This window comes from Gadus chalcogrammus, chromosome 11 (genome assembly GCF_026213295.1).
Source record: "Gadus chalcogrammus isolate NIFS_2021 chromosome 11, NIFS_Gcha_1.0, whole genome shotgun sequence".
NCBI classification, from domain to species: Eukaryota; Metazoa; Chordata; class Actinopteri; order Gadiformes; family Gadidae; genus Gadus; species Gadus chalcogrammus.
In genome coordinates, this window is record NC_079422.1 from 26,840,892 (window position 1) to 26,866,619 (window position 25,728).

General features: G+C 43.1%; 2 protein-coding genes across 2 annotated transcripts; both read right to left on the reverse strand.

Moving 5' to 3' along the window:
• Positions 1-10,392: 10,392 nt before the first annotated feature.
• On the reverse strand, positions 10,393-12,194 carry LOC130392380 (E3 ubiquitin-protein ligase TRIM39-like). The gene is made up of 2 exons (XM_056602864.1): positions 12,125-12,194; positions 10,393-12,022 (listed from the first exon to the last, which is right to left on the reverse strand). Exon 2 carries the CDS (start codon positions 12,019-12,021, stop codon positions 10,393-10,395), a length of 1,629 nt encoding a protein of 542 aa, XP_056458839.1. The 5' UTR covers position 12,022; positions 12,125-12,194.
• A 10,719-nt stretch (positions 12,195-22,913) lies between these two features.
• On the reverse strand, positions 22,914-24,911 carry LOC130392602 (E3 ubiquitin-protein ligase TRIM39-like). Its single transcript, XM_056603156.1, has 2 exons — positions 24,729-24,911; positions 22,914-24,625 (listed from the first exon to the last, which is right to left on the reverse strand). The coding sequence occupies exon 2, from the start codon at positions 24,622-24,624 to the stop codon at positions 23,002-23,004; it is 1,623 nt and encodes a 540-aa protein (XP_056459131.1). The 5' UTR covers position 24,625; positions 24,729-24,911; the 3' UTR covers positions 22,914-23,001.
• Positions 24,912-25,728: the final 817 nt, after the last annotated feature.

Consider the following 25,728-nt stretch of genomic DNA (forward strand, 5'->3'; position numbering starts at 1 on the left):
GAGCAGGAAAAGAAACGCAGAATCATTGAGAGTTTGAGGGGTCTTGCTGTAGAGGTAGTGAAGTCCTTGCGCCTTAGTAGACCCCGTGCCAGCCCTGAAGAGTATTTGAATGCACTAGATAATGCGTTTGGGTCTGCAGAGTCTGGTGCGGACCTCTATTTCTCTTTTCGCCTCATACAGCAGAAGGCTGGTGAGAAGTTGTCTGACTATGTCCGGAGGCTTGAACCTATTCTGGCTAAGGTGGTTAAGAAAGGTGGTATTTCAGACTGAGACAAAGACCGAGTGAGGGTTGAACAGCTGCTTCGTGGGGCAATCAGTTCTGATTGGATGCTGCTAAGAATGCGTTTAAATGAAAGAAAGGTCTATCCTCCTAATTTCCTAGATTTATTTACCGAGATCAGAACGGAGGAAGAACATGACCGGACACGGCAAAGAGTGAATACCCATGTTCGAAGTGTTGCTGCACGAGATGAATCTGCAGAGAATGACACTGAAATTGTGGAGGAACTGAAGGCTGACTTCAAAGCTCTTAAAACCTATGTGACTGAGATGATTAAGAGGCCATCCTTCGGTGAGGAGGAATGTGATGTTCATGCGTTAGCATCCCAGTCATTCCAGTCAGGCAAGGACGGAGCTGACGAGGTTGCTTTGCGAAAGAAAGTTAACAGATTAGAAAAGAAGTGGAAGGCTAAAGGCGGGGATGTAGCTGAGCAGCAGGTTGCAGCTGCTGCTGTTGGGATGAATACTGCTGAGCGTGGGTCTTCTGCACGACCGCAGAGGTTTAGGAGTGATGGTGACCGTTTCTGTTACCGGTGTGGGGAGGACGGTCATATCGCCACTAAGTGCTCGTCTCCTGAAAATGAGAAAAGAGTTATTAGGAGGCTTATTGCTTCACTTAATAAAGCCAAAATAAACTGCTTTCCTGACAGTGATTTTAAGGATGACACAACGCACGCTTCAGTCAGAAAACAAGCTGTGCAATCCAAGACAACTGCTACGTTTCCTAAGGGGCTGATTGGTCCGTCGTCTACTATGAAGGTGAATGGGCACCCCTGTACAGCGATTCTGGATAGCGGGTCACAAGTGACGATCATTTTTGAAAAATGGTATGAGGAACACTTGTGGGATGTAACCATCCAACCAGTGTCGGGGTTGGCCATTTGGGGCCTTAGTGATAACAGCTACCCATACTTAGGATATGTTGTAGTCGATATGCAGTTCCCTAAAGAGCTTGTTGGGAAACAAGAAACACTGTCAGTGTTGGCTTTGATTTGTCCTGGACCTAGCACGCCAGATCAGGTCCCTATGATTTTAGGCACCAACGCTAGCTTGTTTCACCGACTTGCTGCTGTGTGCGGCCATCAAAAGAGTGAAACTCTGACTAATACTTTGAACATCAGGGGGTTTGGGCTTGAGAAAGGGATGGTTTCACAGAGTGTTAGCGAAGGGGACCCAGATGAAACTGTCGGTTTGATCAGCTGGATGGGCCCTGGGCAGCTAACCATACCCCCTCTAGAGAGCTGTTGTGTGCTGTGTCAAGTGGACTTATTTCAGTCAGAGCTTGAAGGCATAGTTGTGGTGGAGGCGAGTGATTCCACGCCATTGCCTCAAGGTGTGATGTTGCAGCCTGTGGTAGCCCTAGCTAAGGCTATTAATCCTAAATGTTTCTCTCTGCTACTGCAGAATGAGTCCAAGAAAGAGGTGAGGATACCTTCAGGCACACCGCTAGGGAAAGTGCAGGTGGCTGATTTGGCGACTTCGCCAGGGACTGGTGAGATATCAAGAGAGATGGACCCCAGTCAGATTGATTTTGGTGATTCTCCTATTCCTAGGGAATGGAGAGAGAGACTTACCCAGAAGCTGTGCCGGCGGCGCAAAGTGTTTTCACTCCATGAATGGGAAGTTGGCTTGGCCAAAGGAGTGGAGCATCGCATTCGACTGTCTGACCCCCGACCTTTTCGGGAGAGGTCCAGACGTTTGACGCCTGCTGACATAGAGGATGTGCGTAAGCACTAGGGGTGTAACGGTACACAACAGTCACGGTTCGGTACGTACCTCGGTTTTGAAGTCACGGTACGGTACAGGACGGTTCGGTTCATAGTTATGGTGAAAAAACTGATTGCTTGACAGAACGAACATAAGTTTAATTAGTAACGAATTAAACACAACAGTTTTAGCTGTCAGTATGAAACATACAAATAAAATGTGTAACCAATATAAAAAAAATACTGCTGCAATTCTCCAATAACCCTAACATAAAATTAAAGAAAAACCCAGTGTTAATGCTCAGTCTAGGCTCTTTAAGCTGGTATGTAAACAAAGAGTATGTAAACTTTGTGTTTAAAGAAAATATTCCTGCAGCTCTCTGAAGTTCTCATTAAATATAAATATCAATCATTAAATAAAAGTGCAACTGCAGCCTTAACTTAAATGAAAGCTTATGTATTTTATAATCTATTGGTGTTTTCATTGCCTCTCGTAGGTCAGAGGCAATGAAAACACCAATAGACCTGGTGATGGCATTTGCCCGTTCTGAATTCCCAGACAGGTGTAGTGGTTGATTAAATAGTGTAGGGAGCTGGGTTTGAACGGTTTGAACAACTTTTTTTCATTTCGCAGCGGTGACAGTAACACCTGGATGGTGCTGTCACGTTAAAATTGTATCGGGGGCGAACATTTTGTGCATGTTCGATGTGTTTCCATTAGCATAGACGATCGCTGTTGAACAATGTCTGCACACAGCTTTCGACTTGTCCACTCGTCTTTCCCCATTGTGATAATTAACCTGGAATCCAAAGTTCTCCCACACTTGGTTTTCTGTTGTCGCTCGCCATGCAGTTCGCTCTCAGTTCGCTAGTAGACATCAATCCACACAGTCGCGATCGCGCTGTGCTACTGCTACTACGCGGAGTTCGCGCACGTGCGAGCCGAGCCTAACAAGGCTAAACGGTCCGGGGGGAACTCCGACTTCAAGTTTTAAGTTCCGCACCGCAAAACAAGCCTTTACATTCGCCATATTAACGCTATGTACGCCACATTTACGGACCGCGGTACACCTCTGTAACCGCACCGAAGTGCCTGTACCGTGACGGTTCGGTTCAAATACGTGTACCGTTACACCCCTAGTAAGCACCTTAGAGACTTGCTAGCTATAGGAGTGATCAAGGAGTCACGGAGTCCGTACGCATCACCGATAGTGATCGCCAGAAAGAAAAATGGTAGTGTGCGTATGTGCATCGATTACCGAACTCTGAATACTAAGACTATTCCTGATCAATACACCACCCCACGCATCGATGATGCACTGGACTGCTTAACTGGAAGCCGATGGTTCTCCGTTCTTGATCTTCGTAGCGGCTATTATCAAATAGCCATGGCCGAGGAAGACAAGGAGAAAACTGCGTTTATATGTCCTCTCGGCTTCTATCAGTTTGAGAGAATGCCGCAGGGAGTAATGGGGGCTCCTGCGACATTTCAACGTTTAATGGAGAAGGCCGTAGGGGACATGAACTTGTTACAAGTCCTTGTCTACCTAGATGATTTAATTGTTTTCGGTGCGACTTTGGAGGAGCATGAGGAGAGGTTGATGAAGGTGTTAGACCGTCTCGAGGAAGTGGGTCTTAAGCTTTCAATGGATAAGTGCCAGTTCTGCCAGCCTAGAGTAAAATATGTGGGGCATATTGTGTCGGCTGACGGGATTGCCACCGACCCAGCTAAGGTGGAGGCTGTCACCAAGTGGCCGAAGCCTACTGACTTGAAGTCCCTGAGATCTTTCCTCGGTTTCTGCGGCTATTATCGCAGATTTGTAGCACACTACTCCTCCACAGTTAAGCCATTGACAGACCTGACCAAGGGTTATCCTCCAGTGAGGAAAGGAAAGAAAGTGAGTGTTAAAGACCAACAGCAGTACTTTAAAGAGTCTCAACCGTTTGGCTCAAGATGGACTAATGAGTGTACCAAGGCTTTCCATGAGATCATTGAGTGCCTCACCAACGCGCCTGTATTAGCTTTTGCGGACCCGAACAAGACCTATGTGTTGCACCTTGATGCTAGCCTTAAAGGGTTAGGGGCTGTCTTAAATCAGGTGCATGATGATCGCGTTCGCCAGTAGAGGTTTGAGTGCTGCAGAGAAGAGGTATCATATTCATCAGCTTGAGTTTTTAGCCCTTAAATGGGCAGTGGTGGATAAGTTCCATGACTATTTATATGGGGTGAGATTCACTGTGATGACGGACAACAATCCCCTCACCTACGTATTGACAACTGGGAAGCTAAATGCGACAGGGCATAGGTGGCTTGCGGCCCTAGCTACATATGATTTTGAGATCAAATATCGCCCTGGTAAAACTAATGTTGACGCCGATTTGCTTTCCCGGATTTGGATTGACGAGGACACTGAGCCCTGGAAAAAGCTGTCACAGGGTGACGTGAGGGCCATCTGTGGTTATGCACACGTACTGAAGTCACCTGACGGGGAGGTGCGTGTAGCAGATAGACTAGGTATCCCTGCAGAAGGTGTTCCTGAGTTGTATGCTTTTGCAACTCATCTCAATCTGGGTAGTCTGGAACAGTTCACCCGAGAAGAATTGCGAAAAGCGCAACTGGAGGACAGTGTACTCAAGGTGGTTAGAGAGGCCCTGAACACTGGCCAGTGGCCAGCTAATTTAAGCCAGACTGACCCTGAAGTAGGTTTGCTGAAACGTGAGAGTCCGAAATTCAGTGTTGAAGGTGGACTAGTGTACAGAATTACAAACAAAGCCTCCGGAAAAGAAAGACGTCAGTTGCTACTGCCCAAGGAGTTCAGATTGCCTGTGATTCGTGCTTTACATGATGATATGGGACACTTGGGGGTAGAGAGAACTGTAGACCTGGTAAGGGAAAGGTTTTACTGGCCGAAAATGTCTCAGGCTGTTGAGAGATACATAGGTAACTGTGGGAGGTGTGTAACGTGGAAGAGCCCTTGTTCCCGAGTTGCTCCGTTACATCACATTACCTCTAATGGACCTATGGAGCTGGTTTGTATCGATTTCTTGTCTTTGGAACCAGACTCAAGTGGATATGGTAACATACTCGTCGTTACAGATAATTTCAGTCGCTACGCACAAGCATACCCGACTAAAGATCAAAGAGCAATAACAGTGGCCAAAGTCTTGGTTGAAAGGTTCTTTGTGCCAAGTCAGCTACACAAGTTCATTTGCGAAACAAAAGGAACTACGAAAAGGTCATGCGCAACCAAGTTTTAGCCAAGGGGGACAGAGTACTCTTGAAAAATTTGGGCTGGAAGGGAAAGCATAAGTTACAGAGCCGTTGGAACGCTCTACCTTATGTGGTGGTTGAAAAGCTACCTGACTTGCCTGCGTACAGAGTCAAGCCTGATAGTGGAATGGGGAAACTTAGAACCCTACACAGAGACAATATTTTGCCTATTGGTGAGCTGGTCCGGATAGCTGATGATGAGCAGGATGCTCCATTGGCGGTCGCAAGATCTGTGACTAGGACTCAAAGAAAATCTGTTTCCCCTAACTGTCCGTCCACACCAGAAGCGAATTGAGTGACCAAATCGCCGGAAGTCATTCACTTTCTATGGGCAAGAGCGACCAAAGCGACCAAAGCGACCAACGCTACCAGCGGCCAAAGTTGAGCGACCAGTGCGTCAAAAAGAAGTTGAAAACTTTTTAACTTTATGCAAATGACTATTATTCGCTTCAGCGGCCAAACACTGACAGCCAATCGGAATGTAGACGCTCTTCGCTTGCGTGGATCCCAGGGAACATCGGCAGGCACTTTGGTTCCTACTAGGGATGGGCATTTGAAGAAATTTCCTTGATCGAGCATCGCTAGAGTTATCGATCAATTATCGATTAATCATTAACTTTTTTCTAGGCTATATTGAAATTCCCGTTGGTAGAAAATGCAGCATGTTTTTATCAATGAAATCTTTATTCCAACAATAATGTATGGGCCAACATTAATACAATACAGTTAACTTGAAGACCTACAACTGTTTAACAGTTTTAAAATAATAAATACAGGCATTATAGTTTATAGGCCTATGCGGCGCTCGTAAAGTCCGAACAATGCGCCTACAGGCGCTCTTACAGGTTTGGAAACTATTCAACAAGACTAAATCTGTAGCCTATTCCAATTACAATAAGTAGCCAACTTATCGGACAACAATAATCAAACAAAGGCAGTTGGCTAAAAGTGGGCATTAAACGGTATAACTGTTTTGAAAAAACGGGGGGAAAAAGGCCGACATATAATGCCTATAGGCTGCAGCCGGCGCGCGGAAAAGGCTCGCAACAAAAAGAAGAGCCACCCATTTACAAACAATTGCATGAACTAGTCTATCTAAAAGCAATACCTTATTGAACATATATAAGGCTGAACTTGTTGCTAAAATATCACAGTTTTGGCAAAATGTAACGACTCCAAGAGGCACCAAGCCGAAAGAAAAGCGGAGCGAGAGACAACACATTAAGAAAAAAAAAGAGCGACTCACATACGGTGGTGACTGTCCCTACTGTCCATAGCATAACTCCAGCCTACATATTTTTATTTAGGAATATAAGCATGTTAACATGCTCGCGGGTCAGACGCGAACGCAGCCTTGTAACTGTCAGTCCAGCAGCAGAAAACACCCGCTCTGACGGGACCGAAGTTGCGGGGATGCAGAGGTATTGTCGCGCTAACTTTGACAGGAACCTTCTTCCATTCACTTTCCACCAGTCGGCAGGGTGGTATTTCTCCCACATAGTGATATTCAATTAAATGCTTCAAGACTCACAGTATGCAACACAACGTCCTTTTGATCGATAACAATATAAATTGATCGACGCATTTCTTAACGATCGATTATCGAGCATCGATTAATTATGCCCATCCCTAGTTCCTACCTACCTTTATTCACTCACTGAACAAAATGTCGGCTGAAGTATTAATCGCGGCTGTAACTGGGCACCCGGTGTTGTACGAACCCACCCTTTTTCAGTTCAGAGATCGAAACGCCATAGTGGTTTGGATATCAAGTGATGATAAGCGGGAGTATTTATAGGCTACATCTAGAACGTTCGTATTTAAGCGGGAATCATTATAATTTGCTCTACATGCCACCAATCTAACCAACCAATCGCGTGTAGCATGCTTTAAACAAAACCAAAAAAGTTTTTGAAATCGTCACATAAACAAACTAATCGACAAGACGAGGCTCACACCTCAGGCTCCGTGAATAGTGGGGAATAGAGGGATAAAAGACAAGAGATAAATCCCTTGTAATTTCTCCCTCTATTCCCCACTATTCACGGAGCCCGAGGTGAATATTTTTTAATTAAATAGTCTAGATAGATAGATAGTCAAGTCTTTATTAATACCAAACGACACAAATCGTCAGGAATCTATTTAGGTGGTTCGTCCCACACAGGACAGTAGCCTACAAGACCACACAGGACAAGTCTGACTGGACATACACACAATACATCACATTAAAACTAGACACGCGTTGATAGATAGATAGACAGAAAGGCCTAGATAGATATATGTTCCATTATTTGCCTTGCGGAGCCAACCAGTCCTGTGTCCGTATGCAAATTAGCCATGTGCGCTAATGTCTATTTGTTTTGAATGCGACGAATGAGTGCAGATCATGATTTGCAGATCCAGATCAGTGAAACATATTTTAACTACTACAGCACGCAGGGTTTTTATGTTCTCGGTTGTAATTAGCCTACATTTTAGGATTTTTTGTATATTGGGGGGAATCACTGTCCTACTTGTTGTCGAAGCACTTTATCGAACATGCAAAACCGTCTCGGCAATATGGCCAAGGTGTATGGGAGAGTTCACTATTTGATATGGCTGTCTGTATGGCCTACTAAACGCATACGGCTCCTTTAAATGCGTCTGCATAATTGAATTGTACGTCATGAGCGACTTGAGCGACCAAAGCGAACAGAAAAATTCGCAGCGAAACTTTGTGAGCGACCAAAGCGTCTTTGACGCTATGGTCGCTCCTGGTGTGGACGTACAGTAAGAGTCCTAGTTTGAGACAATCAGACCGCTACTTAGTTGATGAGGACACTAGTGATTCTGAATGTGAAATTAGACCTGTTTACAAATGGAGATCTGAACCTCCTGATTCCTGTACTCGTGGTTTTCAGAGAAGCAGGGACGATGTCATGCCAGTAGTGGACACTGCTGATGAACAACAAACTGCATCTGATCCAGAGGAGAGTGAGGTTGAGTCTGAGGTGATATCAGAGCCTGAACATGTCCTTGCTAATGAGAGTGATGATATTGTTAATACTGGTAACGATGCAGATACCCCTGTTGGACAACGAGGTAGAACTGTATCTGATAAAGATCCAGTTGTATCAGCTGAGGAAGTTGAACCTCAGAGAAATTCTCCTCGACGAGGAAAGAGGTCAATTAAGCCGGTTATTAGGTTAACATATGATGAGGCAGGAAGATCTAAGGACCAGCCTTTGACTAGAGTTCATAGGGGTGTAGTCATAAAAATTGGTTAACAAACTAATTTTTCATGCCCGAGTTGGGTCTCATGAGGGCATGAGGACATTTAAGGGGGGGGGAGAGTGTAGCCCTGTGCTATATTTTCCTTTAATTTTCTTTAAGTTAAAAGGTGTTAATAAATGTTTAATGATTTTGAATGCATTATGCAGAATGTTTTATTATCCTATGGCCTGTATTTTATTTTCATTTGAGTATGTACGTTTTGGTTGTTTTCTTAATGTGACCTTTGAACCGGAGGGTTAAAAGGTTGGAAGCTCGGCAGCTGAAGGTGTGAACCAGGAAGAGTACGGACGGCTAGTCCGAGCTCGTGATCCAATTATACCAATTATACCTACATGCGATTGATACTCTGTCTAGAAAATGGACTAGAGGTATACTGTTCCGGTTGTCGGATAGATAACCACCAGATCAGCGATCGGGGATGTGCTTCTGAGGTTTCTGGAGATGCTGAGCCTGCCTCCAGACGTGGACGCGGCAGAAGGACCAGTCGACCCGAGGACCGCGACTGTCCGATCGCTTCCACCCGCACACACACACACCCCGCCAAGTGAGGTGAAAGGTACATTTGATTGTTTGTTTGTTTGCTCCTGTGAGTGAAGCGGCCGTTCTGTTTTTGGCCTCCACGTACCCAAGCGACGACACAGGCCTGCAACGTGGGGATAAATAGTTGGTGCCGGCATAGGACTGCATTTTGCTTTCAACATTTCCAAAATGCATGGGATTTCATGTGTGAATTGATTTACCTGTTTTCTTGTGGGAATTGATTTACCTGTGGGTCGATGCACTGAATGATTCTTGTTAACGTGTTAATTCAATGAAACCATCTTTCATAGTAACTTATGTGTGTTTTTATTGCCATTACCATGCAGTCATTCCTATACATTAGGGGTTTAGTTCTACAAGACACTACAATACAACTAAACATAAAATCGGGTAGATTACCACATATAGCGTGTGGTCAGTTTAGTGTGAACTTGGGAGCGTCCCAATTAACTTTTGGGTTAATTAGAATATCATGTTCATAGCCATGGCATGGGGGCGCTACATATCATTATTAGTTAGACATCCTTATTCAACACTAAAAGGTTTATGGGAGGGGCCCCGGGCTCCAACACCCCTACTCCTCAGGTCCCTGCGGTGACCTTTGACCGCCTTCCCGGGTCAGATGCATGACTTGGCGGCGAGTAGGTCGAACTTTTACTTTGAAGGTACGAAGCGGACCCCAGAGGAAGGAAAACAACAGAGACGGTAAGACTTTGTCGTATCGCAGTTTCTTGTTTTTGAATTGTTTAGCATTGTATTCGATAGGGATGCTCACATGTTAACTGAGAAGAATATTTCTGAAGGACGTCGTAGTGTGTTATTGTCGCTGTATTAACGCAGACTCGAATGAGAACCGACATGGTTATGCACACAGCTTGAGGCGCTTTTCGATTCACCAGAAAGTTATAATTATTATATTTCTCACCGAGCACAACTATTTAAAACGCACCGTAGTGGTAATGGGAGACTATCTCACGGTCACCCTTCAAGAGGACTTGTCTTTGTTGTCACTAATTGTGAGAGTTAACCCTTAACCATAACCCTATCAAAATAATAATAATAATAAAAAAAATATTTTACACTTTCAACTAACCTAATTGTATTTAAAAAACGATCAGAAAGAAGTCATTGAACATTAAAGAATAGTCTAACCAGTTATATCGATTCATATTTATTTATAGTACACAGTGTAAGTTGCATTTTGTTACATTTTGTTAATTAACAGTGAATAGTACGATATGAATGCAGTTCTCTCAGATCTCCCATGGTAGAGATTCCCATTCAGGAAACATTAGTTACTTTGGTTGTTTGTTTATTTTATTATCAAACAAAAGTCCTACTCTGTTTGATTGACGAGATGATCAGGGGGGCAGAGTCTTCACATAAACCTAGACTGAAGAATGGATAGAGAGGCTCAGTGAAGGCACAGCCAGTAGCAGAGTAGATATGAACCCTGGCTTCCACATCATAGTAGGAGACCAGACCCTCATCATAATCAACAAACACCCCCACCTTCTGGAGCTTAGCTCTCAGAGGGAGACGGACATCAGGGTTATCTCTAAATACCAACACATCATTGTAGTAGTCCAGAGTCCAGTAACCCGTCTCAGGGGTCCACCTGGTCTCACCTGTTCTGTCTATGGACTCTCTGGCCACTCCTAACCCCCATTCAGTCTTGTCTTTAACCTGGACCTCAAATAAAAATCTCCCTGAGGAGAAGCTCTGCCTCGTGAGAACACATGGATACCAATAATGAGTAAATCTCTTAGGGTTGTCTGGGAGTTTCTTCACTACACCTCCACGATGTACTCGTTTCCCATCCTCAGACAGGATGAGCGTGGAATGAGCTGTATCAGGATCCAGAGTCACATCTACTTCATACTGCTGGACCCTCTTCAGTTCATCATCACACAGCTTCTTCATCTCCATGTTCAGTGTCTCCTCCAGCTGATCCAGGGATCTCCTCAAGGTCCCTGCGTATGACGGAGGACGGACCTCCACCGTGGTCCAGTCCCTGGGGGGTGGAGGATCCTTCAGGGATCTGAAGGCCTGGAGGAAGTGGAGGTGGTCTTCAGTGTGTGAGAGTGGCTTCACCTCTGAGCTTCTATTGGTCAGATCTTCTATTTCCTGCTCCAGCTCTTTGATGAGGTCTTCAGCTTGTTTCTCTGTGGTTTTCAGTCTTTCTTTAACTGTTTGGTTGAAATCATCTCTGCACTTTTCAACGCGACGCATCAAAGCAGTGAAGACCTGCCCACCATCGGCTATCACTCCGTCTGCGTCTTTCTTGCGAAATTCAACCATGTCTTTGATCTCCTTAATCTTTAGTTTTCTCTCCTGGATCATCTGCTGAACTTCAGCCTCTATCTTCTCCAGCAGGGCTGTCTTCACTTCATATTCCTCCTTTAGAGGTACAACAGGATGGGACTTGTGGTCTGTCACTGTGCACAACAGACACACACACTCCTGTTCAGTTCTGCAGAAGAGCTCCAGAAGTCGGTTGTGTTTCTTACACATCCTGTCTTCCAGACGGTCCATAGGCTCGACCAGCCGATGTTTCTTCAGGCCTGCGACTCTCTGATGTGGCTCCAGGTGGGTTTGGCAGTAAGAGATAAGACACACTAGGCAGGACTTCACAGCCTTCAGCTGGGTCCCAGTGCAGACGTCACAGGGAACTTCTCCTGGTTCAACACAAGGCTTCTCCTTTACTCGTACGGTCGTTCTAAACAGATCAGCCATCTCTGATACAAAGATATTGACCTGTGGATCAGGTCTAGTGTCGAAAATCTGGTTACAAATAGGACATTTGCACTGGACTTGTTCATCCCAGAAATTATTAATGCAGGTTCTGCAGAAGTTGTGTCCACACGGTGTGGAAACTGGGCTGCTGAACACATCCAGACAGATGGGACAGGAAAAGTTCTCTTCAGACCAGGAAGTGTTAGCAGAGGCCATCCTAGAAGACAAGGTTCATGTATTGAGATATTCCATTATTGTTCTAATTCCTCAAGGGGAAGAGGGGTTCAAACCTTTCCCAAAGTTGTGCTGATTTACTCACCTTGTTGTGGTTTCTGTGTCAGACGATGTTTTCCAAAATGCTTCTTTCCTCCTGAAAGAGAGAACTGCTTCCACATTGGATGGCTTTGGTTTCTATGATCCTTAAGTTTCGTTTCCTGAATAAGAAGTCCCCTCCTCTCCTCCCCTTACACCTGGCTCCTCCCCTAACACCTGGCTCCTCCCCCACGGAGCTCCACACTGTTTCACTAGTGACCGTGTGGGGACACAAGTGCAGTAATAATAATAGTAATAACCAGTGGCGAATTTAGACCTCTTTGGGTGGGCTCAAGCCCACCCAAAACTTGCCTTAGCCCACCCTAACGTTTCGTCCTCAAATCTCATATTCAACCTCTTTCTTTTTTTTACACAAGCAGTGAGAGGATGGATGCTGTACACTAATGAACAGGCTCAAATGGGCTAGTGAAATCAAGCGCAACCTTCCTGCAGGAATCTCTAACCTCTGATTTGTGGGTGGGAGTCTCCTGTTTGACAAAACCAAAAATGCAGCACAAGCGTACCTAACATAGTTTCTTCTGTTTTGTCTGTCAAAAAGGCTAGCTACATTATCTTTATCAGAAAATCCACGATTTCCAGCTGTGTAATAACATGACCAGGTAATAATAATGATATTCATTTTAAAACTTTGACATAATCTGTTAGATGTATTAAATGACAGTTGACCACAAGGCGATTCTATCTACGCCTCCTCTTGAATTGCTTCATGGTTTAGTCGGCAGAGGCTTGTAATGCTGCGTAGCATGATAAGCATGATAAGGTGCAAGAGCAGTTTACATGGGTGCTAATTTTCAGTTGAAAAAAAACGCTGGCATTATTTTATCAGCTGAGGGCGTATTCATTGCCTTAACAACTTAGCTAATCAACCAGTACCACATGTTCTAATACTATGAGACTCATGAAAACGCCCTCAGCTGATAAAAGGTGTGGAGGGGGGGGGGGGGGGGGGGGCGTGAGCAGCAGACGGGACTTAGTTTCTTATATTTTTTATTTATTTTAATAAGTTACTTATTTTAAATAAACATAATACCAAGGGTCAGAGGTTTTACAAGAATTTTGATCTTAGAGTCATGACAGAGGGACTTGGTGTCTTTATTGATGCCTGAAAGATATATTTTTTTTTAAAAGGGAATAAGCTGATGAAGCTGACAAGTGACCAATGTTTACTGTTTAAAAATATTTTAAATTAAATGCAAACCCCAGTGAATCATTTGCTCTTGTTTCTCTGTTTTGAGTTTCACACAGACTTAGCAGTCTTGTTTAAATGTTACAAATTGAGTTAATAAACTGAAGTTGGAAATAGTTTTAAGTTGTTGCAGATGTGTGTGTGTGTGTGTGTATGTGTGTGTGTGTGTGTGTGTGTGTGCAGGGTGTTTAAGGGGGGGAGGACGTGCGGTTAATGAGGCTGGCGTCGCCCGTCTCCCAGACGCCCGACACCCAGCAGGAGGCGGAGAAGGGCCCCGCCTCCTTATTTTTTTGTATTATTTACTCTTATTTAAATGTATCCATTTGTGTACTACTACTACTACTACTACTACTACTACCATGATGTCTACTATACTATTGTTACTACTAGTGTTCCTACTGTTGCTACCACTACTACTACTGTTAGTCAGAGAGGGGCCCTCCCCAGAGAGGGGCCCTCCCCAGAGAGGGGCCCTCAGCCCACCAGAGAGGGGCCCTCACCAGAGAGGGGCCCTCACCAGAGAGGGGCCCTCAGCTCACCAGAGAGGGGCCCTCAGCTCACCAGAGAGGGGCCCTCAGCTCACCAGAGAGGGGCCCTCACCAGAGAGGGGCCCTCACCAGAGAGGGGCCCTCAGCCCACCAGAGAGGGGCCCTCAGCTCACCAGAGAGGGGCCCTCACCAGAGAGGGGCCCTCAGCTCACCAGAGAGGGGCCCTCAGCCCACCAGAGAGGGGCCCTCAGCTCACCAGAGAGGGGCCCTCACCAGAGAGGGGCCCTCAGCTCACCAGAGAGGGGCCCTCACCAGAGAGGGGCCCTCAGCCCACCAGAGAGGGGCCCTCAGCTCACCAGAGAGGGGCCCTCAGCTCACCAGAGAGGGGCCCTCAGCTCACCAGAGAGGGGCCCTCACCATAGAGGGGCCCTCAGCCCACCAGAGAGGGGCCCTTTGGACCATATAAACGTCTGCATCGGCGCTCCTTTCATTTCGCTCTCCGCTCTCTGCCAGTTCTTGATGGTTTCAGCCTCCATGGTTCTTTTTATTTGACTTTCCGTTGTGGGCGGGGTCTGTGCGGTCCTGTGGGGACGTCTCCACGGTAACAGGGGTTTGTGTTCCCCTACTTTTATATCCACATATGTTTGTTAACGTTTGAATCGTTTGCTCCTGCTCGTTGGTTCTGAGAGTTGTCTTGTGTTCAGAGGCTTGGGTTTCAACATTAATCACAATATCTGTTTGATCTTCAACCAATTAAGGATCATCTGACTTGCCTATATATATATATATATATATATATATATATATATAGATAGATAGATAGATAGATAGATAGATAGATAGATAGATAGATAGATCTATAAAGAGGATCCAGTCTGTAATGAAACACTAAGTTTCCCTCCTTTAAAGTCGTGGTCCTGTGGCCACCTGGAGCACCAGACCTGTACTGGGTTTTATCAGTGTGTCTCTGTCTCCAGGTTGCTCTCTGGGGAACTCTTCTGTGTGCTCACCCTTTCAGTGCCCAAGTTCTTCTCTGTCTGATTTTTAAAGTCATGAAAAATGTTTTATTAGGCGCTGCATGTGTTTTCAGTCTTTTTGAAAACTCTTTACATGAAATAATAAACCTGGTCCATCGCCCACATAGCGTTCCTGTCCTTTGTAAACATGTAAATGATTCTTTATAAAAGTTCATCATTATTTTTAGTTAGACATCCTTATTCAGCACTAAAAGGTTTTGGGAGGAGCCCCGGCCTCCGCCCCCCCTACTCCTCTGGTCCCTGCGGTGACCTTTGACCGTCTTCCCGGGTCAGATGCATGACTTGGCGAGACGAACTTTTACTTTGAAGGTACGAAGCGGACCCCGGAGGAAAGGAAATCTACAGAGACGGTAAAGACTTTGTCGTTTCGTTGCGTTATGCTACGGCCAGTGGCGGTTTTAGGCACGGGCGAACCGGGCAGCCGCCCGGGGCAGCATATTTGTGGGGGGCGCCAAATCACATGGGGGGCACCACGAGCAGTACAAAAAAAAAACGCGCTGCGTAGCAGTTAACAATGAAGTACGACATAACATTGTGTGGGGAATAGGTATTTTGGCGCCCCCTCTGGCTGCAGGCGCACACCTGCTCGTTGAGAAGGTGCCGTGCACAGACGGAATGAAACCCCCACTGAAGTCTGTAGGTTGACGATACAACCCCCCCCCCCCCCCCCCCGTCAACAATCGCTCCCCCCCCCCTCCCCGTCAACAATCGCTCCTCCCGTCCACCCGTCAACAATTGCTCCTTCCACACACCCCCCCCCCCCCCGCTTGTAGGAAGTCTTGCCCGGGGCGTAACTGGACGTAGAACCGCCACTGGCTACGGCCACACCAAACGCGTTACTCGCGTTGGATAACGCGTGTAACGTGCCTAACTTTTTTTTTTATTTATTTTTTATACTTTATTGTAGGATCATTTGTTATTCTGATGAGTTATTTTTACATTGACATCATCCTACAAACTTTTTTTTTTTTTTTTTTTTTTTTTTTTTTTTATAGATATATTTATTTAAATGTAAACAATATAAATAAATGGATAAGTAACAAAATAAAATAAAAAAATAGGTAAATAAATAGAAAAAATAAATAAATAAACAAAACAAATCAATACTACATATAAAAAAAGATAATAATAATAAGATAATAATAATAATTATAATAAAATAAAAAACACATACAGTATATATATACACAAGTTAACTCTTCCAGCTCTTCACGACTATCTTCAGAATATTAATAATAATAGTTTAATTATAATCCATGTATGTTAACCATTTATTACATCGTTTCAAAAACTAAATTTCTAGATTTCTAGTTATATAGGTTATTCTTTCCATTTCTAAAATATTATTTATATTTGACTTCCAGTTTTTAAAAGATGGTGGAGTAGGTTTTAGCCAGTTCCTTGTTATTTGTTTCATTGCTGCTATCCTAAGTATCCTAAGTATAAATAAGTATTTGTCTCTTTCTGATATGAGTTCATCCGGTGTTACACCTAGAATGAAGCATTTTGGTTCAGGTACCTGGTTAATTTGGAAAATATTCGAAATAGAATTTGTAATCAGTTTCCAGAAGGTATTTAGTGATGGGCAAAAGTAGAAAACATGTGAATGGTCTGCATTATTTTCCCCACAGTTTCTCCAACACTCTGATGAGTTTGATGTCTTAAACTTTGATTGTATTTATGGTGTGATAAAGAATCTTGTGTATATTTTCCATGCATACTCCCTCCAAAACCTAGAGTTTGTTGTTTTATGTGTTGTTCCATAAATGTTTTCCCAGTCCTCTTCTTTTAACTGTCCCTCTAATTCTAAGTTCCACTTCAATGCCACAGTAGCCGCGTTTACATGGACACATCTATGCCGCATAGATTTCTATGCGGCATAGAAAATGGTCATGTATACGCCTCATTCGGAATACAATTATCTGTTCGGCATAGATTCTATGCCGAATAGAAGAGGTGGTGCAGTCCGTTTTAAATCGCCATGTATACACTTATTCCGCATAGATTGGGGTTTAACTTAGTGCAGCCGCAGTTGTTCGCAATTGGTCCACTGAGCTCCGTCGGTACTTTTAAGCACACCGAACTTCACCGCTGTCAAGGAAAGTGGATTTATTGCCTGATTCACGTCTTTGTTATCACTCCGTAAAAGTAGTCCGGTAAGCGTGGCCGGTTGCTAAGCGACGGGACACATGGGTGTTTATTAATGACGTGTTCGCGTATCGTAGATTCCGCGCTCGTCCGAGATAACTGTAAATGAGTAGGCTACTACTAGTACTTTTGCAGGCTGAACGTTAAAATACTTCTTAACTTAGAGAGATGGCAGCTGCAGTAGTTCGCAATTGGACCTTCGAGGATTCCTGGTCACTAAATTCCCGTAAGACCACTCTCTCCCACCAGCCTTGGCTGCGGACTCGCATCCAAATTCCTCTTGTTTGCGGCGGAGCTTAGGGTAAATATAAAGATCTGACGAGAAATTGACGTTGCTGCGCTGTCCTCCTCCTTCTTAATTGAAGGAGCAGGCAGAGTAAAGCTCTCTCCTGCTGTGCTTTCATTAAAATCAAATTTAAAATCCCGATAGTGATAAGACATCCATTATGTCGCCGCCGGTCCAGAGATGTGTCAGGTATGCGCGAGAGACAGAACGGACACTTTTGTTACTGCCATGTATACAGTACATTCGGAACACATTTTAGGAACAGATCTATGCCGCATAGAAATCTATGCGGATCAGATGTGCCATGTAAACGCGGCTAGTGTCTTGTGTTTCATTGTTTTCTTGTAGTATTTTATATATTTTAGAAAGTGTATTCTTGATGTCAATATTATAGTTTTTAATCATAAATTGTACTAAGGGATGCTGCTCATGAATGCCTGCTCTTTTTTGAAAGGTTTTTATATAGTTTCTAAGTTGTAAATATTTGTAGAAATTTGACTGGACTAGATCATATTTCTTTAAAATAACATCAAAGGGATTTACTTCATACTTAGTTATTATTTGTGAATATATTTGTAGTCCTTTTAAGGACCAGACTTTTAAGACATTGTCCATTTTGTTTGGTTTGAAATCTGGATCCCATGCCATTTCTCTAAGATAGAATAATTCCTTATTTATATCATGTTTTTTACAAATTCGTTTCCAAGTACATAAAGTATTGTTAATCCATCTATTTTGTCCTTTCAGTTGTGTCATATCTTTTCTATCAATGAATGGTAATGTTTTTATTGAGAATGGAGTTTGTTCCTTTTCTATCGGAAGCCACTTTGCTTTAATATTATCATTAGTCCATTTCATTATGTTATTTATTTGTGTGGCATGAAAATAGGTTTGGAGGTCTGGAAGTGCTAGTCCACCATGTTCTTTCGATTTTATTAATGTTTTGAATTTGACCCTTTTCCTTTTGTTATTCCAGATAAAATTAGTTATTATGCCATTCCATCTTTTAAAACTTTGAGAAGGAATTGATGTTGGCAGGTTCTGAAAAAGGAAAAGGAATTGTGGAAGTACCATCATTTTAATTGTGTCCACTCTACTAAAAAGAGAGTTCGGTATAGTTTTCCACCTGTTCAGATCCTGTTTGATTTTGTTCTCTAGATTCTGATAATTAACTTTGTGAACTTTACTTAAATCTTTATGGATTATTATTCCTAAATATTTCAGTTTATCTTGGTTCCACTTAAAACTGAGGTTTCCTTTAGAGTAATCTGTCAATTGTTTACCAATGCATATAGACTCACATTTATTTTCATTAATTTTGTATCCTGAATGGTCACTGTATTCTTTTATTGTTTCCATTAGTTCTGGGAGTGAGTGTTCAGGGGAAGTAAGATATAAAATAATGTCATCTGCATACAATGCTAATTTATGACATTCTTGCCCTATAGTTAATCCCTTTATGTTGTCTTGTTGCCTGATTGCTTCAGCAAGAGGTTCCATACACATAGCAAAGATCAGCGCTGACATTGGGTCCCCTTGTCTAGTTCCCTTATGAATTTGAAAGCGTCTTGATAGGGTGCCATTGACTCTCACTTGAGCAACTGGGTTTTTGTATATTAATTCTAACCATGAGATGAAATTGCTGTGAAATCCAAATGCTTTTGCTGTTTTGAAAATATATGGCCACAGTACTCTTATCAAAAGCTTTTTCTGCATCTAGTGTTAATAGTAGTAAATCCTTATGTTTTTGGGAAAACTAAATTATGTTAAGAGTACGTCTTACATTGTCAGATAGGAATCTATTACAGATAAAACCAGTTTGGTCACTATCAATTAAGTCTGGCAGGATGTCCTTAAGTCTATTTGCTATGATAGAAGTTAATATTTTTTGGTCTGTGTTTAATAATGATATTGGTCTATAAGAGGATGTATCCATTTTTTCTTTCCCGTCTTTATAAATAACTGTGATCACAGATGAGTTCCATGTTGATGCCCACACACCTGATTCTAAGGCAAAGTTATAGGCGTTTAGTAATAGAGGTACCAATAATTCTCTGAACTCTTTATAAAATTCATTGGTGTACCCATCGTCTCCTGGAGCCTTATCTGTTTTTAGTTTCTTAATTTGTTGTGATATTTCCTCTTCCGTTATTCTTATTATGAGATTAGTGTTTTGCAGTGGTGAGACTTGTTTTAAATTTAGTTTCTCAAGATATAATTCAGTTCTTGCTGAGTTTGTTTTGTCCGTTTCATCTTTGTACAGTTTTTCATAGTATGTTGCAAATGTTTCTGCAATTTCATTTTTGTCTGTTATAACTTTAGATGTGTCATCCTTTAATTGAGTTATATAAGATTTACTTTTTTGATTCTTAAGTCTAAAAGCTAACATTTTGATTGATTTTGGTCCTCCATCATAGTGTTTCTGTTTCGTAAGAAGTATTGATTTCTCTACTTCCTGTGTCAACAATTTGTCTAATTCACCACGTTTCTTCTTTAGCAGTTTGTTTAATTTCATATCAAGTGATTTTTTATGTTTATCTTCAAGAGCTTTTATTTGTATTTCAAGTTCTGTTTTAAGTTGTTCTCTTTGTTTTTTCTTTAAAGAGGAGTATCGTATTAGTTCACCCCTTAAAACGGCTTTTGCTCCTTCCCATAGAATTATACTGTTAATGTCTTCCGTGTCATTAAATTCCAAATATTCGTTTAAGGTTTTTTTGACTGTATCTTTTAGGTCTCCATTTTGTAGGAGCGAGTTATTCATTCTCCATAAGTATTTCCCTTTGTTTGAATTCAGGTTCACTTTTAAGGTGAGCTTTGCATGATCTGATAGTGTAATTGTGCCAATAGTGCATTTAGTGATATTTATCATGTCTTTTTTAAACATGAGGAAATAGTCCAGTCTATTATATGTAGAGTGTCTTTTAGAGTAGTATGTATAATCCTTTGTTCTTGGAAGAAGAGTTCTCCAAACATCTATCATTCCCAACTCTTTACAAGCTCTTCTCAAAATATTTGCATTTTTCTCAGATTTATGTTTAATTCCTGCTGTTGAGTCCACGTTAGGATTTAACACAAGATTCAAGTCACCTCCAATAATAACCATGCCTTTGCCTTGGGTTACTATTAAATCAATAATTTCATTCATAAATTGAGCTTTCTCATCTGGTGGGTAATAAATATTTATAAGAGTTATTTCAACATTTTCTATCTTGCCCAACACCAAAACAAATCGTCCTTCTTTATCCACTATGGTTTTTGTCTGCTGAAATGGTACATGGTTTTTTATAATTGTTGCTACACCTCTCCTTGATGACGTATATGAGGATGAATAAATTTGTGCATTTGCAATTCTGCCCAGTTTCTTATGTTCCTCTTGCGTTAAATGAGTTTCTTGAAGAAACAATATATCTCCTTTTTCTTTTTCCAGCTGTTGAAGGATCTTCCTCCTCTTTATATAATTATTAAGACCATTTATGTTTTGAGAAATAATATTCAGATCAGTCATATCTTTCATAGATATTGTACACGTAGTTGGGTTTTAAATTTTCACTTTTAGTTAAGTTTGGGCAGGACTGCAACATTTCCATGCAATAATTCAGTCGTGAAGAGCTGGAAAAAAACAAACAATGAAAAGGAAGAGAAAAACAAAATGCTGAGTAGATTTTACCTTGAAAAACATTTGGGGTATATATACAACCAATATATATAACGTGCCTAACTTGACGCTTGATCATTGTGTGTCACAAAAATGGTTCAACGCGCCTGTGGCTGCGCTGGATTTAGGAGTCCGAGGTAGGAAACCCAAACGCCACCGTGTTTGGGTGCATGATAGAGCTTAGATCGGGTTAGATTAAATAATCTCGGATATAAATAACAATAATCGGGTTAAATAACTTCACATGGTGTGTCTGGTGTGTTTCCAGCATTCGTAGTGTTGATCAGCAGAGAAATAGTCCGCCAAGACGTTGAGGTTGCTTAGCAACCAGAGACTCTGTCCATGCAAGTGAACGGAGCGTTCACTCTTCGTCATAACTATCAAACCAAACATCCTTCACATTCACCGAGCGAACATTATGAAAGTAAACTGCACATTTTTCGCTAAAAAAGTTTCCATAAACGCATTTAATGGCGTAACTATGTTACTATTTCCACCCAGAATAAAGAAAGATGTCGGCCGTATGCTTCTGTGCAAGCGTCACTACTCTCTGCCAGTGACGTCGGGTCAAGCTCCACGCTGATTGGCTACCGCGGCAAAGCGTCACGCGTTGGAGCGTTGAAAGTTCAATTTTCTGAACTCCGGGCGTTGGTGCGTTGGCGCGTTACTGCGTTTATGTGCGTATTTACGTGAAACTGCCGCGCCCAACGCCCCCAACGCAACGCTTCAACGCGTGTAACGCACCTAAAGGCCGATTTATGCTCAGTTACGTAAGCGCAAGCGCAAGAGGCCCTTGCGCGCCCTTGCGCACCCCTTGCGCGACTTCTCACGTCTTGAGTGCGTCGGGCGATTTTTCTAGACTTGCGTCATTTTTTACGTAAGCTTTTACGCGAGCCGCGCAGCCTGCAAGGCTGTGATTGGTCTGCTGGTCTGGTTACTACTTCCTGTCTGGAGTATCACATTGATAGAATGGAACCCGGCAGGCTCATATACAAAAGCATTAACGTGAAGTGAAGTTAACTTTGCTGCCAACACATTATGTCGTTTTAAAATGTAGAGAGATATGCACATTTATACAACCCCAATGATCAACAACTTCATCACCCCTGTTCCTCTGTCTGTTGCCATCATTCACTGTGTATGGGGAGAACACGATCTGGCACATAAACAAACCAACGACTCCCACAGACAAAGACGTCATTCTCGAGGTCGTCTTCAACGAAAAACTTTACTCCACATATTACTCCACCTACTGTTCTGGCGGTGAATTGCTTGGCAACCTAAAAGGGAGCATGAATTGCTTTGAGTAAATTTTGCGCAACAACGTAACACCAACGCTGAAGCATGCAGCCGCCTTAAAGCAATGGTTCCCTATGCAAAAATGCCGATTTTCAACACCCCTAACGCGAGTAACGCGGTTGGTGTGGCCGTACCTTTAGTGTTAATTGTTTTTGAATTTTTTAGTGTTGTATTCGGTACAGATGTTCACATCTAAACTAAGAAGAATATTTCTGAAGGACGTCGTAGTGTGTTGTTGTCACTCCTTAACGCAGACGTGAATGAGAACGTTAAAGGGCCAACATGGTTTTGTACACAGTTTGAGGCGCTTTTCGATTCACCAAAAAGTTATAATTATTATATTTCTCACCGAGCACAACTATTTATAATACGCACCGTAGTGGTAATGGGAGACTATCTCACGGTCACCCTTCAAGAGGACCGTTTTGAAGAGGCATTGGTTAACCACCTGAAGGTTCTCTAACCTCGTCTTGTCTTTGTTACTAGTTATCAAAATGATAATAAAAATAACATTTTACACTTTCAACTAACCTAATTGTGTTTAAAAAACGATCAGATAAAAGACATTGAACATTTAAGAGTAGTCTAACCAGTTTTAATGATTCATATTTTTTATAGTAGTAAGTTGCATGATACATTTTGTTAATTAACAGTGAATATTACGATATGAATGCAGTTCTCTCAGATTTCCCATGGTAGAGATTCCCATTCAGGAAACATTAGTTATTTTGGTTGTTTGATTATTCTATTATCAAACAGAAGCCCTAGTCTGTTTGATTGACAGGTGAGATGATCAGGGGGGCAGAGTTTCTACCAATTTCATGATCACATGGATCGAGGAATGGATAGAGAGGCTCACTGAAGGTGCAGCCCGTAGCAGAGTAGATATGAACCCTGGCTTCCACATCATAGAAGGAGACCAGACCCTCATCATAATCAACAAACACCCCCACCTTCTGGAGCTCAGCTCTCAGGGGGAGACGGACAGCAGGGTTATCTCTAAATACCAACCCATTCTTGTTGTAGTTAAGAGTCCAGTTACCCGTCTCAGGGGTTAACCCTGTCCAACCTTTTCTGTCGATGGACTCTCTGGCCACTCCTAAACACCATACAGTCTTGTCTTTAACCTTGACCTCAAAGTAAAATCTCCCTGAGGAGAAGCTCTGCCTCGTGAGAACACATGTATACCATGTAAATCTCTTAGGGTTGTCTGGGAGTTTCTTCACTACACCTCCATCATGTACTTGTTTCCCATCCTCAGACAGGATGAGCCAGACATTAGCTGTATCAGGATCCAGAGTCACATCCACTTCATACTGCTGGACCCTCTTCAGTTCATCATGAGGCAGCTTCTTCATCTCCATGTTCAGTGTCTCCTCCAGCTGATCCAGGGATCTCCTCAAGGTCCCTACGTATGACGGAGGACGGACCTCCACCGTGGTCCAGTCCCTGGTGGGTGGAGGATCCTTCAGGGATCTGAAGGCCTGGAGGAAGTGGAGGTGGTCTTTAGTGTGTGAGAGTGGCTTCACCTCTGAGCTTCTATTGGTCAGATCTTCTATTTCCTGCTCCAGCTCTTTGATGAGGTCTTCAGCTTGTTTCTCTGTGGTTTTCAGTCTCTCTTTAACTGTTTGGTTGAAATCATCTCTGCACTTTTCAACGCGACGCATCAAAGCAGTGAAGACCTGCCCACCATCGGCTATCACTCCGTCTGCGTCTTTCTTGCTAAATTCAACCATGTCTTTGATCTCCTTAATCTTTAGTTTTCTCTCCTGGATCATCTGCTGAACTTCAGCCTCTATCTTCCCCAGCAGGGCCGTCTTCACTTCATATTCCTCCTTTAGAGGTACAACAGGATGGGACTTGTGGTCCCCCTCTGTGCAGTACTGACACACACACACCTGTTCAGTCTGGCAGAAGAGCTCCAGAAGTCGGTCGTGATTCTTACACATCCTGTCTTCCAGACGGTCCATAGGCTCGACCAGCCGATGTTTCTTCAGGCCTGCGACTCTCTGATGTGGCTCCAGGTGGGTTTGGCAGTAAGAGATAAGACACACTAGGCAGGACTTCACAGCCTTCAGCTGGGTCCCAGTGCAGACGTCACAGGGAACTTCTCCTGGTTCAAAACAAGGCCCCTCCTTTACTCGTACGGTCGTTCTAAACAGATCAGCCATCTCTGATACAAAGATATTGACCTGTGGATCAGGTCTAGTGTCGAACATCTGGTTACAAATAGGACATTTGCACTGGACTTGTTCATCCCAGAATTTATTAATACAGGTTCTGCAGAAGTTGTGTCCACACGGTGTGGAAACTGGGCTGCTGAACACATCCAGACAGATGGGACAGGAAAAGTTCTCTTCAGACCAGGAAGTGTTAGCAGAGGCCATCCTAGAAGACAAGGTTCATGTATTGAGATATTCCATTATTGTTCTAATTCCATAAGGGGAAGAGAGGTTCAAACTTTTTCTCAAAGTTGTGCTGATTTACTCACCTTGTTGTGGTTTCTGTGTCAGACGATGTTTTCCAAAATGCTTCTTTCCTCCTGAAAGAGAGAACTGCTTCCACGTTGGATGCCTTTGGTTTCTATGATCCTTAAGTTTCGTTTCTTGAACATGACGTCCTCTCCTCTGGCTCCTCCCCTAACACCTGCCTCCGCCCCTACCACCTGGCTCCGCCCCCACGGACACACGGTTCACTGTCGTTTCAACTTTCGCACTCTATATGTTGATTTGTTTTAAAAAGTAAGAAACACAATATTTAACAAAACACTGTAACTGGGATTAAGAGCTATACAAAAACAATTGACATGTCTTGACTATTTCTGAGGGTTGTATTTTTCTTTACAGTCTTCACAAAAACAACCCGCTCCCTGTATGCCCAGGGTATGTGTGCTAGTATGTTTTGTGATTTAATATTTAGTTAACCCTGTCACGCCGCGTCCTGCTACGCGGTGCAACACCCCCATCTAGTGGCCACTTGACGCCACTGTACCTCATTCTTCCGTCACACCTGTCTTCAATCATCAATCTCCACTTCAGCCGGGGAACTCCATCCAGCCGGCGCCAGTTCGTCGTTTACAACTACCCAGTTCGTATCGGTCCTACCAGCGTTCTCGAGACCCAGTTCAGTGTTCCCGTTCTCTTGATAACCCTCTCCCCTCTTCCCTAGTTCTCCGTCCGTCACTCTGCCTACCTGTCACCGAATCCTTGCCTGTCTGACAGTCTACCTGACGCTGAACCCTAGCCTGCCTGACTACCGCTTGCTTCGCCCCAGCTTGTAACCTACCCCGTGTCCCAATGGAGGAGGAGCCTGAAGGGGGAGGAGCCTGAAGGGGGAGGAGCCCCAAGTGGCTGCTGGAAGAATGATAAACAAAACTTATGGATGAAATCAAAATAAACAAATAGTTTAAACCATTTCAACATCCTTATAATGATCTGTATGGATGGATGAATTGTGTTTTTGTAAAACGCATGAACATTAATAGTATAGAT

Bases quoted from the DNA above. Each gene is read 5' to 3' on its own strand.
- LOC130392380 (XM_056602864.1), bottom strand. From the start codon at position 12,021: ATGGCCTCTGCTAACACTTCCTGGTCTGAAGAGAACTTTTCCTGTCCC.
- LOC130392602 (XM_056603156.1), bottom strand. From the start codon at position 24,624: ATGGCCTCTGCTAACACTTCCTGGTCTGAAGAGAACTTTTCCTGTCCC.